Genomic DNA, 17,046 nt, shown 5'->3' on the forward strand with positions numbered 1-17,046 from the left:
TGTATTGCAGAGCAACTCATCCTGCCATTCGCCAAGGCGATGTGCAGAGAAGTGTTGGAGAGACGGCGGCTTCCAAGATAAGCAGCACCACTCCGCTTTCTGCCGACACGATTCGCCGACGGATAATAGACATGGGCGAAGACATCGAGCACCAGCTGTACGCAAACCTAGAGGCCAACAAGTTTGTCATCCAGTTGGACGAGTCAATGGACATCGCACAGAAGGCGTTTATCCTCATCTTTGCTCGTTATCGGCGATGATTTTATGGAGGATCTTCTGGCATGTGACGAGCTGCAGACCAAGATCACAGAAATATTCGCAGTCGTCAACAAACACATCGCATTGCATCGCCTCAGGTGGGAATTTCCTGATGCTATTCACGACGACGTGGATGTGTGCGGCAGGTTTCACAACGGTGACATATCTGAAGTCCAAGTATCGAAACAAACTGGAGACAGTGGCCCTGTGCGCCAACCTGAGAATCGCATTGTCGCCGCTTCAAAGCCGAATCGATGATCTCGGAGCCAATATGCAAAGTCAACCATCGCATGATGTGGATAATCCACATCGACAATGTTGCTAACGGAACATTTGAATTAGGCTTGTAAGTTTCACTTTCGGGTTTAATCAGTGAAAGTTGTTTATTTAATGTTGTTCATGATAACGGAACATTGAACCTGGATATAAGTTCAGATACCTATCGGGTTTTTTCAGTAAAAGTTATTCTTGTTTTGTTTATCAGTTCAAGTTACATTTTAAGTTCATCATCTATTCACGATGAAGATTAAAAGAAAGTTCAAACACCTTATCTTGGCGTGTCACTTTAATATAATCAAAGTTTTATTCTATTTCACAAAAGATACACCGCCAATGAATGTTGTGAGATTCATCTTCATCTTCATTTTCATCTTCATCATTAAATCTTCATCTTCTTCATTAAATCTTCATCCGGATTCACCTCTTCCGAAGCTGCGAACAAGGCAGGGAGTTTACACCTGATTGGCTGACAATAATATCAAGTGGGCGGTGTCTGTGATCGAAGTCGCTGCTCATTCTCAAGGGGGGCGTGGTCTCTCGCTCTCTCTCCTCATCGTCGTGGAGATCCGTACAAAATAAGGACAGTGTTTGGTATGATTGTCGTCAATTTGCTTTATTGTTCAATGACGAATTGTACTACTGTACAAAGATGATGAACCGAACCCTTACCAAAATATTAACGTCAAAAGCAATCGATATTTCCGTGACGGTTTGTGGGGGTGGGGGGGGGGAGGGGCTCCATGGGTCGTGACTGGATGCCTGGGTTTTTATTGGGTCCTGGGCTAAAAAGGTTGCGGAACGCAGGTTTAGTCGATGTATTCCCGTTGTGGTGTCTCCCCATTTACAACGATCTTTCCTTCAATCTCCCTTTCGGTCTGTCCGTTCCACGCCACGAGCAGTTCATTCCCACCTCCGATTGTTCAATTCTTTACTCTTTCATTTTTGGTAATTATCATCCATCCAAACTCATACCGGCAACCGAAGCCCCCAAAGTAACAATTAATTACCAACAATCCTCCAAATCGGGCGTCTTACCTTCTTGTACTTCTACCTTCGTGATGCGGGGAACACCCCAAATACACGCCTTTCAAACAAACCTTTCTTTTCACTCGAACCAAATGCAGGGAGCACGAGGCCGGATCTTTCAGGCACACCAAGTGCTGTACAAAGAAGTGGCACGCCAAGTCGTGCGATATGCATACTGTATAAGGAACATTCCCGTGGGAGGGAAGAGGTGGGAGACACCCTTACCGCTTTATTTGTGAGGTGCAGGAGAGGGTTTTGTTGAAAGCTGCCTTACACACTGGGAATTTCCATGGCCTCATTGTGGGTCCCTCCCCCCTTCATGTGCGCACCAATGGAGAATTCTGCATTAGGCTGACAGACGATTGCATGGGCTGTGCTCGCCTGGAAGCCACGCCCTGCATGGAAAGTATAAAGGGCAGAAGGCAGCTGAATTTGGGGTGGTGCTGGTGAGCTGTGGTGAGCTGCAGTGGTGCTGAGCTGCCGTGGTGGTGAGCTTCCTTGGGGTGCCTCAGAACGAGCTCGGCAGTCACGAGTTGCTCGAAGGTTCACCTGCAGGGAATGAACCACTCTGGGTCACGTTCGTCTGCTGGAACGTGCAGTGACACCACTCCGACATTAACACTGCATCACCCCCTCATTATAACTTCCTCCCCCCACCTGTATTATTTGGCCCCATCCAGACCCGCCTGGCTAGTTAAGGTGAGCCTGGAGTCGTTCCCATACTCCTGCCTCTTTCGTTGTCTCTGTTTGTAATTAAGATCCTATAGGGATACTAAGGATAAGTCTGCTCTTTCGGGGCTTTTTACTTTGTTTTTTGTTGAAGATACATTCCCTTTTGCCTCTGATTTTGCTTCGTTAATAAAGAGCTATAAATAAAGTGTTTTTCACCAATGCTTTGTGATAAATACTCGTGCATTTCCCATCTGCTTCGTCCTTGCCCTTTCTTCCATTGATCCGACATAAAGGTGTACGTAGTTGATAGCCAGGAGTTCTACCCCACTGTTTCGCTTCGGTAATGTTTTGCCAGTGTTTACTCAGTTTCCTCGGCCGTAGTAGTAATAGGAGGTGAAGGCCGGGTGAATGTTAAGGGCATGGTCATTAGCCAAGGTCATTGGGTTACCAACAGATAACACAACATGAAGGTGTTGTGTTAGACACAAATATCTCAACCAGCATCCACGGTTGCTCAACAACCCAATGGGCCGTGGAGTTAGCCGTAGCCTGGTGGCCTAAGGTCCAGAAGAAAGTCCGAGAATAGCTTGGAGAAAATGCCAAAAAATAGAAAGTAAAGGACATTCAAAAAATATCGTTGTTTATGCTGGACGACCCACGTGCTCTTCGGAGGAACCAAGTGATGCTCTGAAAAGTTCATATAAAGGGGCACCAATTTGATTTGTACAGCTGCATGAAGAAGTAAATGTATTTTAACCTATATATGCAACTGTGTATATGTATATGTGTATATATATATATATATATATATATATATATATATATATATATATATATATATATATATATATATATATATGTGTATGTGTTTATATGTACATATGTTGATGAATATCTCAACTTTCTGAGATATCATGCTCAGACAGACAGACGAAAAATGACTCAGAGCGACACTTGGCAAAACAGAACAAAGTAGAGTGGCACTCAGTGGAGCATTCTTTTGACCTCAAAAATAATTAGTGGTTGAATACAATGACCTGACAAGCAAATGGTTTTCAAAGTTTAAGTTAATCAGATGAAAATTGACAATTTGGCCTATGTTGACCTTTTGGCCGATGTTGATTTCAAAAATAGTTAGTGGTTGAATTCAGCAAGCTGATATGTAAATACTATTCACATTTCAAGTCAATCGGATGAACATTGAGGATTTTAGAAATTCAAAAAAATATGGTTGACCTTTGGCCTATATTGACCTTTTGGCTGACGCTGATCTCAAAAATAGTTGGTGGTTGAATTCAGTTAGCCGACATGGAAATGCTATTCAAATTTCAAGTCAATCGGATGAAAATTGAGGATTTTAGAAATTTGAAAAAAGGTGGTTGACATTTGGCCTATGTTGACCTTTTCACCCTTTGACCTCAAAAATATATAGGAATTTGTCAGACCACGAACTCTACCATTTGGTGGTTTCGTGAAGATCAGTTAAAAACTAAAACCTGTAGTCAAGTATAAGTGAGCGGACAGACAAACACACAAACCGGAGTGATCAACAAACTTGCAAAAAATCCCCCCTCCCCCCCCCCCCCCCACCCCACCCCACCCCACCCACTCCAAGTAATAAACTGCCTCAAATGCAATACCCTCTCCTCTGGCGAGGGTAATAACACAGACAGTGCATTTGTGCTTTGAGGACATTTCTGTTGGAACCCTTCACAACTTCAGGTTTCATGAAAAACAAAGGCAGGAGTCTTCTTCTGATAAACAATTTTACAACAAGGGTGTTCTCCCAATATCACACACGGCAATGAAACATGGACAACAGCAAAGATTTAGTATACATTGGTGTTCAAACTGCCATGCAAAGATGCCATCTGAGCAAAACCAAAAGGGGACAAGAAAAACAACTAAATCAGAGAGAAAACAAAATTCCTAAACACTGGTCACAATCAAAAAACTCAAATGGAACTTGGCTGGACACATGGCAAGGACAGACAATAACTGCAAACTGGCAACCGAACGAAGACAATGAAAGAAGCACAATGAGATCCAAGATCAGATTGAGAGATTACGTTCTGTTACCATTTGAGTTTTTGGCGTCAGATTTTCAACAATTCTCTATTATGAGAATATGGAGAACCTGATAAATAAATTTTACATTTTTTCAATAAGCTGTCATTTTCTTAAAACTTGAGCAGATGGGGTTAGAATGTTGAGATTCTTGTTGTCTTTTGGCAGCAATTTGCAGTCATTGTTGTAGACATTCTGGTGACAGCCAGCCGTATGGCTTTCATCAAGGGGTGTGGGGTGCTGGCTGGTTGTCAGGGGTTACAGATGGTATTCTGAGGAATTGTGCTGCATATACCCAAAGGGCTGTATGTTTTCAAGACTGCTTTCTCCTTACTTGTTCACTGAATACCCTGCCTCCTGCTGAGGATCGCTTACAAAGAGGGCACGTTCAACCCAGCATGAGTAATGCTATGTGAATTTATCAAACCTTTATCAGCAAAACTTTTCCCAGTCAGAGCATTTTTTATGCGAGCACTCCAGCGTGGTTTGCACGACGGAAGCTCAAGCTTCGTTGAGTAATAAAATCCTTGTCACAAATAAAACATTTGTAAGGATGGTATTGTTGGTTGTTATCTCCATATGCGGGTTTTATGAGGTGGGAGGAAGTTCTCCCAGAATCCAAAATCTCCACCTTTTTCGGTAAAGAATCATTATTCATGAACCAGTTTGTGAAACTTCATTCTCATAGTTTTGTTCCAAGGGCTCGTTTTAGAATTCTCACTGAACCTCTGACACCCTCCACCTGCAGTTTGTTTGTCGTGATATTCCCTGGAATGGTTTTTAAGTACTCAGTTCGGGTTTTCTTGATCATCTGGATTCCCTGTTGCTCTGACTATCACTGGTACAATTTCAGGTTTCTTCAATTGCGAAATCCACTTCACATCATTTTTCCTATCCTGGTATTTCAGATTTCAGCTCTCTTGTATGGATCTTCATATGTGATATCAAACTGTCTTTTCGAGAGAAACCTTTATCACATATCGAGCATTTGTGAGGACGCTCTCCTGTATGGATCCTCACATGTAATTTCAAATGACCTTTTTGAGAGAAACCTTTATCACATATCGAGCATTTGTGAGGACGCTCTCCTGTATGGATCCTCATATGTAATTTGAAATGACCTTTTTGAGAGAAACCTTTATCACATATCGAGCATTTGTGGGGTCGCTCTCCTGTATGGATCCTCATATGTAATTTCAAACTGCCTGGAAGTGAGAAACCTTTATCACATATCGAGCATGTGTGAGGACGCTCTCCTGTATGGATCCTCATATGTAATTTCAAATTGCCTTTTTGAGAGAAACCTTTATCACAAATGGAGCATTTGTAAGGACACTCTCCGGTATGGATCCTCATATGTAATTTCAAATCGCCGCTTCGAGAAAAACCTTCATCACATATCGAGCATTTGTGAGGACGCTCTCCTGTATGGATCCTCAAATGTAATTTAAATTGGTGTTTTTCAGAGAAACCTTTATCACAAATGGAGCATTTGTAAGGACACTCTCCGGTATGGATCCTCATATGTAATTTCAAATCGCCGCTTCGAGAGAAACCTTTATCACATATCAAGCATTTGTGTGGACGCTGTCCTGTGTGGATCTTCATATGCCTTTTCAAACTGCTGTTACAAGAGAAATCTTTTTCACAGACGGAGCACTTGTGGGGGCGTTTTCCAGTGTGTATCGTCATGTGCATTTTCATGTTACTCCTTGAAGCAAAATCCATTCTGCACACATTACACTTACAATGTATTCGCCTTTGTTGACCCTTATTGTTTGTTTAATTTAATATTAATCTTGGTGTTGCGAGGCCAAGACATGCACTTGTATTTTATAGAAAGCGAGTCTTGATTTCATGATTGTTTCTTCAAAAAAGGCTTCTTCCTCAGTGCCAAGCTGTGACTGGACCTTATTTGTCCCAAATTTCTTCTGGTTTGTTCTACAGAAACAAAGAACACATTTCCTTTTCTTTGTCAAAACCAAAATGCAAAATATTTAACACTTCTCCGAAAATTATATATTTTCTCAACACAAAATATTGTATGTTAATTTTTTACGTTTCCACTCACCAGTTGCAAAACAGGAAGCACTTCCATTTGTCATGTCAATACCATCTGATCCTTCCTTTGCAGAAGCACATTTTGAATCTTCTGTGACAGATAAATCGTTGTTGTGTTGTCTGCCTTCTACATTTACAGAATAGACATCACCTGTGTACAAGTCAGGGTCAGTCTTTTGCAGGGAAATGAGATGGAGAACCATCTTGAGAGTTCATAGAACATGTTACTTCATGGAATGTATACTTCAATTTAAATGTAATAATGAAGTTTGAGATTGGTTAAAAGAAAAATTCCGGATATTAAGCGCAATTGAGGTCGTCTTCTACGCCACCCTATTTCACATGTTCAAGTACTGCTAAACTGGAGGTTCGTGGAACGAACAAGCAGGCCATTTGTGTTCGGCAGGGTTAAAGTATTTAATTCAATTTAAATAAAATAAAGATTGAAAAAATTAACTCCACTCTACTCTGAAGACTGAACTCTCAAACCTGTCTCCCTCCTCCAAGTCCTGGTGGCATCTGGTCAAATCTGTTTCTGCTGTTTGTTCCCCTTCCATGCCCTCCCTTACCTCATACGGCCACACACCTGACTTTGCACCTGAAAAAGCTGAATGCCTCAACTCCGTGTTTGCCTCAAAATGTTGTGTCCCAAACCCATCGCACTCTGTACCCACCTTAACCAGTCATACCCAGCTGCCTCCAGACTCTGTGCCCTTCTCTCCCAACAAGGGGGAGAAGTTTGTCAATTCTCGACTCTGATTCCGCAACTGGCCCAGACAGCATCAGCCCACGGGTCCCCAAATCCTGCGCTGCCGTGCTATCACACTCTCTCTCTGGTCTCTTCACCCTCTCTTTTGCTCAAGGTCATCTGCCATCTGCTTGGAAATCAGCCAACATTACCGCTTTACAAAAAAAATGTGCAAAAAGAGATCCCTGCAACTGCAGACCAATGAGCAACAACAACAACAGGCATTTTAAAAGGCCATTTTCCCAACAAGAGTGGGGGTTAGCCTTGCGGTCCCCATGACAATGTTCTCCATTTTGCCCTATTTTCTGCATCTCCCCTTGTTAACCCCCTGGCCCGCATTTCTTCTTCGACCATCTTTAGCCAAGTCTTTCTCGGTCTTCCCCGTCCTCTACTTCCTTCCACATTCATTTCCATCAATCTTCTCAACCAGTCACTTTCATCCTTCCTCAACACATGACCAAACCATCTCAAACTGTTTCTCTTCACAGCATCCATCACAGGCTCTATTCCCATCATCTTTCGCAATTCATCATTTGGCTTCCTCTCTCTCAACAATACTCCACACATCCACCAAACCATTCACATTTCCACCCTTTCCAGCCTTCGTTGCTGTTCTACGTTCATTACCCATGTCTCGCTCCCATAAATCATAACACTTCAACCACATGCAGCATTCACCTTTCCCTTCAGCTTCAACGACACTCCCCTCCTCGTCAGCACGCCACTCAGTTACCGAAACTTCTTCCATGCACATCTCACTCTAGCAACCTTTGCCGAGTCTGATCCACCTTCTCCATTCAGCATGTCTCCTAGGTAACAAAATGTTTTCACACCTTCCAGCTTCATGCCGTCTCCAAGATCCAACTCAACATTTCCTCCATCTGCAGCTCCCTCTGTGCACACCTTACACTTGAATGTAGCTGCCACACTGGTTAATGACCCTCTCAAACCACTACATTTTTGATGAACCCACTCAGCGCACATTGTACAATGAATTGAGTTCACTCCGACACCCTTCCTGCACATAGCACATGGCCACTTCCCATTTCTTTCCACATTACCACATGCTTTACCACTTGCCATCACCTTTGTTTTTCCGATATTCACCTTCAGACCTTTCGTCTCCATACATTCCTTCCACTTGTTCATCTTCTCCTTCAGTCCATCCATACTTTCTGCAATCAACACCAGATCATCTGCATACAACAACTCTCACGGTAAACCCTCCTTTACGTTCTGAGCCAACACCTCCATCACAGCTACAAATAGTAGTGGACTTAGTACCGACCCCTGATGCACTCACACCTTCACCTCAAACTCACCACTGTTCCCGTCCTTCGTCCTTACAGCTGTGCACGCTCTTTTGTACATTGCCATCACTACTCTGATCAACCATTCCTCCACTCATAACTTCCTCAATGCCCATGTCACTTCACGTGGAACCCTATCGAATGCTTTCTCCAGATCAACAAACCCAAGAAAAAACTTCTTCCTCTTCTCCATGTACTTCTCCTGCAACTGCCTCACAATAAAAAGTGCATCTGTCGTTCCTCTTCCTAGCATAAATCCAAACTGCATTTCGTCAATCTTCACTTTCTTCCTTATCCTCCTCTCCAACACCCTTTCCAATACCTTCATTCCAGGCTCCAATAACGTTATCGCTCAATACGAGCCACAGTCCAGAGGGTCACCTTTCCCCTTGTATAGAGGGACGAGGGTACTCAGTTCCCAATCCACTGGAATGCAGCCTTTTCACCACCAGATTACAGATCTCTGTCATTCTCTTCACACTCCCAACTTCCTGCTGCCTTCAACATATTTCCCACAACTCCCGTCGGCCCTCCCGCTTTTCTACTCTTCATTGCTTTAATCGCTTCCTCAACTTCCTTCTCGGTTATTTTCTCTGCCGGTCCTAAAACTGGGTTACTCTCGATGTTGCCATCCCATTCATTCTCTGCATTCAACAGTATTTCCATATATCTCTTCCATCTTCCTTTAATTCCATCTGGGTCCACAACGATTTGTCCCACTTCATCCTTCAAGCAATTCACCCCCATCACATCACACCTCTTTCGCTATCTGCTTTGCCATCCTGAATACCGCTCTCTGACCCTCTTCCAAATCCAAGCGTTCTCCGAACATTTTCCGACATGCCTCCTGCGCCTTTGCTACCTCTTTCTTTGCAGCCTTCTTGGCTGCCTTATAAGTTTCATGCTCTTCCTTTTCTGCCCCCGTACGCTACGCCTTCTGCCACTCCTTGAACTTCTTCCTCTTCTCGTCAATCTTCTTTCGAACTTCATCATCCCACCACCATGTTTGCCAGTGCCTTGGTGGTCCTTTTGTCCATCCACATACCTCACCAACGGCTCCCAACAGACTTTCTTTCATTGACATCCAACCACTTTCAAGCTCAACCACATCATCCTCACCCATACTCAGCCTCTCTTTTAATGCCTCCCTCACTGTCACCTCTTTCAACCTCCACACCTTCATTCTCGGTTGGAACTTCACCCGCCGAGCTCTCCTCGCACCTGTCAACCTTATGTCGCAGACAACCAAGTGGTGCTGTGAAACAGCCTCCTCCCCCGGGATCACCTTTGTGTCCCGGAGGTGCCCCCTATCTCGCCTACGCACCATCAGGTAGTCAACGGTTGTCGTCGACCCACCTGACGTGTATGTAACAAGCTTATTATCCTCTTTCTGGAACTGAGTATTACAAATCAACAAATCAGCTCCATCAGCAAACTCCAAAATCCTTTCACCTTCTCCATTTCTCACACCATATCTGTAACCCCCATGAACTCCCTCAAAACCGTCCATACTCCTTCCCACATGTCCATTTAGGTCTCCTCCTACCACAACAACTTCCTTATCTTTCACGTTTTCCACCAGCTTCTCTATTGCACACCAGAACTTGTCCTTCTCTTCATCGCTCCGACCAACCTGCGGAGCATATCCCGAGATGACGCTCACCAAGAGCTTTCCAATCATCATTTTCACCATCATCAACCTTTCACTCACTCTCGTCACACTCACCACACTGTCTACAAACTCTTCAGAAAACAGGACACCAACACCATTCACGCCTTCTGGGCACCCTTGCCACACAAACTTGTATTTCTGTCCCTGCCTGCCCTTCACCATTCTCACACCACTTCCCTTCCATCTTGTCTCCTGCACACAACATATGTCCACTCTTCTTCTGACCAATACTTCCACCACTTCTCCTGATCTCCCTGTCATTGTCCCTACATTCCACGTCCCAAACCTCAGAAACCGATCTCCACGTAGGGCATCAGACTTTTCGTCGTCATAAATGGAGTGATTTCCACCCTTGCTTCGATCGGGTTCCCCACCTTGAGTTTTGATGAGAGGGAGTGGGGTCCCCCACGGGGTACTTCGGGCTGTACCCTGCCCATATCTCGTTGTAATTGTCATGGTTCTCTTTTTGAGGCAATGTTTTTATGGCCGGATGCCCTTCCTGATGCCAACCCTTTTAGTCGCCTCTTACGACACGCAGGGATACGGTGTACCTATTCTAAACCGGGGTACACACTGGTACAGGGGTACATTGCAGACCAATGAGCCGACTCCCTATAATCAGCAAGGTCATGGAATCCATCATCGCTTCTGATAATAAATAAATCCTTCCTAGTCTCCAAAGGCTTGATCTGTGATCATCATTTTGGATTAAGACCAGGCCACTCCAATTGGGACATGCTGCTTCTGCTGTCTCAACAATGGATTGAGGCCTCAATGCTGAACAGGAAATCAGAGCTGTCTCCCTTGACATATGTCATGCATTTGATACGTTCAGTCACCCTGTCCTGCTCACCAAACACTCCTCTTATGGTATCCAAGGAAATCTCCACCCATGGCTTGTGGAGTTCCTCTCCAGTCGTAGTAAACGTGTGGCCCTGAATGGAATTCTCTCATCTCCCCTTCCTGTTAAGGCTGGAGTTCCTCGAGGCAGTGTTCTGGGCCCTGTGCTTTTTCTGGTATTCATTAATGAGCTGTGCAACTCTCTGAAAAATCCTCTCTATCTTTTTGCTGATGACTCCACCCTCTGCTGCTACTTATCTCAACGCCGAGATTGACAGGCAGCAGCCTCTTCACTCTCTGCAGACGGGATAAAATCACAACACAACACAACAACATGCATTTTAAGGCCATGTTCCCTGCTAGAGCGGGGGTTAGCCTCACTGGTCACACGGGATACGGGATAAAGTCACAAACTGGTCAAAAAAGTGGAACATGTCATTCAATCCTGACAAATCTCACATCCTCACTATTTCTTTTTGTAAAGACCATCTGGAAAACCGCTGTAACTCAAGCTTTTGGGTCGCACTATCTGCTATGATCTTTCCTGGGAAAACCACATTTCCAAGCTGGCCTCCAAAGGCAGTCGCCGACTGGGCATCCTTCGTCGTGTGAAGTTCTTCATTGGCACGACTGAGCATCTCACCATAAACAAGGCTTTCAACCACAACTTGATGGAGTACTGCTCTCCCCTCTGGGCTGTTGCTGCTGCCTCACACCTCTCAGCTTCATGCTGTAGAAACCAAAGCTTTTAGAATTATTGGCATCTCCCTTGATGAAGCTGATTCTGAGGGCCTTTCACTCTCTCTGCAGGCAGGTCGGTAGTCTTTGTGTTCTACTGATTCCTCTCTGGTCAAGCTCCTACAAAAAAATAGTTGGTGGGTGAATTCAGTCAGATGATATGAAAATCTTGTTCAAATTTGAAGTCAATCAGATGAAAATTGGGGATTTTATTAATTTGAAAAAGTGGTTGACCTTTGGCCAATGTTGGCCTTTTGGCCTACACTAATCTCAAAAATAGTTAGTGGTTGAATTCAGTAAGCTATGTAAATCCTAATCAAATTTAAAGTCAAACGGATGAAAATTGAGGATTTTAGAAATTTGAAAAAAGGTGGTCGACTTTTGGCCGATGTCGACCTTTTGGCCGACGCCGATCTCAAAAATTGTTGGTGGTTGAATTCAGTTAGCCGATATGAAAATCACATTCAAATTCCAAGTCAATCGGATGAAAATTGATGATTTTAGAAATTTGAAATTGTTGTTGACCTTTTGGCCTTCGCTGATCTCAAAAATAGTTCGTGGTTGTATTCAGTTAACCGACATATAAATCCTCTTCAAATTTCAAGTCAATCGGATGAAAGTTGAGGATTTTAGGAAAAATCTTTTAAAAGTGGTTGACCTTTGGTCAATGTTGACCTGTTGACCTTAAAAATATAAAGGAGTTTTTCAGACCACGAACTCTACCATTTGGTGAAGTTTTGTGAAGATCAGTTAAAAACTGTAACCTGTAGTCAAGTATAAGTGAGCGAACACACAAACCAGTGATCAACAAACTTGCAAAAAAAAAAAAAAAAAAAGCCCAAGTAACAAACATGTTATTATGTAGAAGTGCAGATTATTAACTTTTTACATCCCGATTTACACACCTGTTACGGATCGTTGTGCAGGTCTGACCCCATCCTCTTCGCACCAACACTCGTTTAAAGGTATATCGGTGTTTTGCACGAACAGGACCAGAACCTTCCAAGTTATGAAACAATTAGAACACTCATTTCCAAAGACCTTTCGGCACGCTCAAAGTGCAAAATGGAACATCCTTCTCAAAATGTAACCACGCTGGTCATAAAAACACTTTTCAAAGAAAATCAAAATATATTTATCATCAATCGCTAGTCTCGTGAAAACGACCTGAGGGCTGGAAGGTGAGGCAGCATCTACCTCTGGCAAGGGATAGGTATCTGTTTCGACCTCGAATGGATCACTGTTATCCAAGGCCTAAAAGAAGCACAAATACCAGAAGATGGATTACCGCACGTGGACCCAGTCTCACATCACGGATAAACATACCAATGGCAATACTGCATCTGTACTTCGTAACGATAGCACGTACGTACCATGGGCCTGCGCCCAAACGATCACACACCACGTGGCAATTAAAAGTACACCAAGCGCTGTAAACACGACACCGGATCGAAACGAGGACGAAAAGAACGCTCACCTCGCAATTTCAAGGAAAATAAATAAAAGAGAAACCAATATGAGGTTAACCGCACACTGCTGTTCGCACCGATGTGCCGAATCTGGAGATTGGAATAAAAACACCTTCTTTGAACGTTAAGGTATGCTTTGACCCAAAATGTTTTTCGGGCGGTGTATAGGCAAAGAAGCGCTACCTCGCATGCTCCCGGAAGTTAATTTTTTTATGAAAACTGCTTGAAAATCGAAATGCCAGGTGGGTGGAGTCAGCCTTCCTAATAATGACGTCGTTGTGGGTGGAGTCAGGCCAGCTGGCCATCCAATGGGTGGAAAGACAGACACAGTTGGACAGAAAACTTCTGCTGCTTTAATATAGACAAACACAATTGCTTGTTTTAGAACGATAACTGTTCTTGTTTAAAATGAAACTTATTTGTAAATGCTATAACATTCACATTACGTATCGATAATAACGATTATATTAAATCGCGGCGTTACGCACGCTGCTTGCGAGCAAGGAGGAAGCGGACAATCGGTAACTTATAAGCGTCTTTATTTCAGGAGCTCACTGTAACACTAGCGTGCTCCGGGCTGCGCGCCCCGTGTATATCCTCAGGCCACGCCTACCCCTCGGGCGTGGCCGCCGCCCACTTGGTGCGCGGAATGATGTCACCACGCCAGTGGGCTTTCGTGTCCACCACACGCGCCCCCCCAGAATTCCCGCGCACCTGGAGGGCCAGTTTGCGGGGCAAACGGATCACCCGGCCGAAGCGCCCCCTGGCGATCGGCGGCGTCCAGGGTGCAGGGATGCCAGGTGGGATGCCCCTGGCTGCCCCTGGGATGGGTGCAGGACCGGGGGGCGGCGTGGCGGCGGGGCCGGGCGGTGCCGGGGGTCCGCCCGCAGGGGGGCGGCCCCGACGCGGGGTTCGGGCCACTGGCAGTGGATGGTCCACGTCGAGGTGGGCCGGCTTGAGGCGGTCTACAGAAACGCGGTCAGGAGTACCGCCGATGTCCAGGGTGAAGTGCTTCGCCCCGGTCTCCAGCACGCGGAAAGGCCCGTCGTACGGGGGCCGCAGTGGTGTCCGGTGGGCATCGTGGCGGACGAAGACGTACTCCGCCGTGCGAAGCTCCGGGGCGACGTGCGTCGGTGGGTGCCCGTGGCGCGTTGGCACCGGGGCGAACCTCTGGGCGGTCTCTTGCAGAGCGGAGCGCTGCTGTGCCGCGGACCATGGTGCCGTGGAATCTGGGAGGAACTCGCCCGGCACCCGCAGCGGTTGCCCGAAGATCAACTCCGCCGCGGATGCGCGCAGGTCCTCCTTGGGCGCCGTCCGGAGGCCCAGCAGGACCCAGGGGAGCCTGTCGACCCAGCCGCCGTCGCGGAGGGTGGCCCGGAGCGCGGCCTTCAATGAGCGGTGAAATCGCTCGCACAGGCCGTTAGCCTGGGGGTGGTAGGCCGTGGTTCGGTGCAGCCAGACCCCGAGCCCCTGTGCGACCGCCCCCCAGAGCTCCGAGGTGAACTGGGGGCCGCGGTCGGACGAGATGTCTGAGGGGGCGCCGAACCGGGCGACCCAGGTGGCGATGAAAGCCTGCGCGACGTCCGCCGCCGTCGTCGATGCCAAGGGCACGGCCTCCGGCCACCGGGTGGTGCGGTCCACCATGGTGAGGACGTGGGTGAAACCCCGCGAGGGGGGCAGAGGTCCCACCAGGTCCACGTGGACGTGGTCAAACCGGCGTTCCGGCACTGTGAACGGGGCCAACGGGGCCTGGGTGTGCCGGTGCACCTTGGCGCGCGAGGCACGTCCTGGCCCAGCCGCGGACGGCCTTCTGGAGGCCATGCCAGACGAACTTGTCGGCGATCAACCTTTGGGAGGCCCTCGCGCCCGGGTGGGACAGGCCGTGGATGGCATCAAACACCTGGCGCTGCCAGCCCGCGGGCACGATGGGGCGAGGCCGCCCGAGGGAGACGTCGCACAAGAGGGCCGCGCCCGCGCCGTCGAACGGCACCTCGGTGACGCGGAGGCCCGTGACGGCGGTCCGCAAGGCCTGGACGTCAGGGTCAGCGGCCTGGTCCGCTGCCATCCGGGCATAGTCGATGCCGAGGTGGACTGTGTGGGCGATGGCCCGGGAAAGGCAATCCGCCACAGGGTTGTCCTTCCCCGCGACGTGCCGGATGTCCGTCGTGTACTTGGACACGGCCGACAGGTGACGCTGCTGCCGGGCCGACCACGGCTCGGTGACCTTGCCCATCGCGAAGATCAGCGGCTTGTGGTCGACGAAGGCCGTGAACGCACGGCCCTCGAGCAGATGGCGGAAGTGCCTGACCGCCAAGTGAAGCCCGAGCAACTCGCGGTCGAAGGTACTGTAACGGCGTTCGGGCGGGCGAAGCTGCCGGCTAAAGAACACCAGCGGTTGCCAAGCTCCACGCACCCATTGGTCGTGCACCGCGCCCACCGCGTAGTCCGAGGCGTCGGTGGTGAGGGCGATCGGTGCATCGGGCGCCGGGTGCGCGAGCATGGTGGCGTTAGCCAAGGCGAGCTTCGCGCCCGTGAACGCTGTGTCCATCTGCTCGGTCCAGGTAACGTCGCCTTTGCCCGGCTTACCTCAGAGAGCTTCGTGCAGGGGGCGCAGGAGCTGGGCGATACGGGGCAGGAACCGATGGTAAAAGTTCACCATGCCCAGGAACTCCTGCAGCCCTCTGATCGTGCGGGGGCGTGGAAACCCCTTCACCGCCTCCACCTTGGCCGGCAGGGGGACGGCTCCGTGCCTGGTGACACGGTGCCCCAGAAAATAGATTACGGCGATGCCGAACCGGCACTTTGCGGGGTTCACAATCAGGCCATGCTGGCCCAGGCGTTCGAAGAGCGTGCGGAGGTGGCGTAGGTGCTCTTTGCAGGATGCGCTGGCGACGAGGATATCGTCCAGGTAGACGTAGACAAAATCCAAGTCGCGCAAGACGCTGTCCATCAGTCGCTGGAACGCCTGAGCCGCATTCTTCAGACCGAAGGGCATCCGTAGGAACTCGAAGAGTCCGAATGGCGTGATGACCGCCGTCTTCGGGACGTCCTCCGGCCTGACGGGGACCTGATGGTAGCCGCGTATGAGGTCCACCTTCGAGAAGAAGGACATGCCCGCCAAACAGGCGGAAAAGTCCTGAATGTGGGGGACGGGGTAGCGGTCGGGAGAGGTGGCGTCATTGAGACGGCGATAGTCCCCGCACGGTCGCCATCCCCCGCCGGGCTTCGGCACGATGTGCAGCGGCGACGCCCAAGCACTCTCTGAGCGCCGAACGATGCCGAGTCGCTCCAGGGTAGCGAACCCCGCTTTTGCCACCGCCAGCTTCGTCGGCTCGAGGCGGCATGCCCGGGCGTAGACCGGTGGCCCGACGGTGGGGATGTGATGGGCCACCCCGTGCTTGACGGCCCCCGCCGAGAAGGTGGGCCGCGTGAGGGCCGGGGAGCCGGCGAGGAGGCGGGTGAAGTCGTCCACTGCCGGAGGCGTACAGATCAACGTGGCCAGAACCGAACCGTTCGGCAAGCCGCTTGGCAAGCCGTTGAGCTGCTCAACGTGCTGGGCAGCGCACAAGCGAGTGAGCTGAACGTCTCAGCCTGGACAAGACGTCTGCGCTTTACGTCGACCAGGAGCCCATTAGTGCACAGTAAGTCCTCGCCAAGCAGTGCCATGGGCACGTCGGCGGTGACAACGTCCATCGGAAAACCTGCCCTCCGAACCGCAGAGAGAGGCAGCGTTTTCCGTACGTCCGGATGGGCGTCCCGTTCGCGGCAAGCAGCGCGGGGCCCCCGCCCGCGGTGTGCTTGTCTGACGTACCGGCGGGAATGACACTCACCTGCGCTCCCGTGTCGCACAGGTAACGGCGCCCGGATAAGGTGTCCGTTATGAACAGCAGGCTGCTCGAACGGCCG

The 17,046-nt window shown here is 48.5% G+C and overlaps 1 protein-coding gene across 1 annotated transcript; it reads right to left on the reverse strand.

Moving 5' to 3' along the window:
* Positions 1-234: 234 nt before the first annotated feature.
* Positions 235-13,138, reverse strand: LOC144888230 (uncharacterized). The gene is made up of 7 exons (XM_078771087.1): positions 12,869-13,138; positions 12,577-12,670; positions 6,374-6,514; positions 5,323-6,243; positions 1,893-2,112; positions 1,589-1,697; positions 235-424 (listed from the first exon to the last, which is right to left on the reverse strand). Exons 4-7 carry the CDS (start codon positions 6,028-6,030, stop codon positions 235-237), a joined length of 1,227 nt encoding a protein of 408 aa, XP_078627213.1. The 5' UTR covers positions 6,031-6,243; positions 6,374-6,514; positions 12,577-12,670; positions 12,869-13,138.
* Between the last annotated feature and the right edge of the window lie 3,908 nt (positions 13,139-17,046).

This window comes from Myxine glutinosa, chromosome 1, assembly GCF_964187855.1.
Source record: "Myxine glutinosa chromosome 1, kmMyxGlut1.1, whole genome shotgun sequence".
Taxonomy (NCBI): Eukaryota; Metazoa; Chordata; class Myxini; order Myxiniformes; family Myxinidae; genus Myxine; species Myxine glutinosa.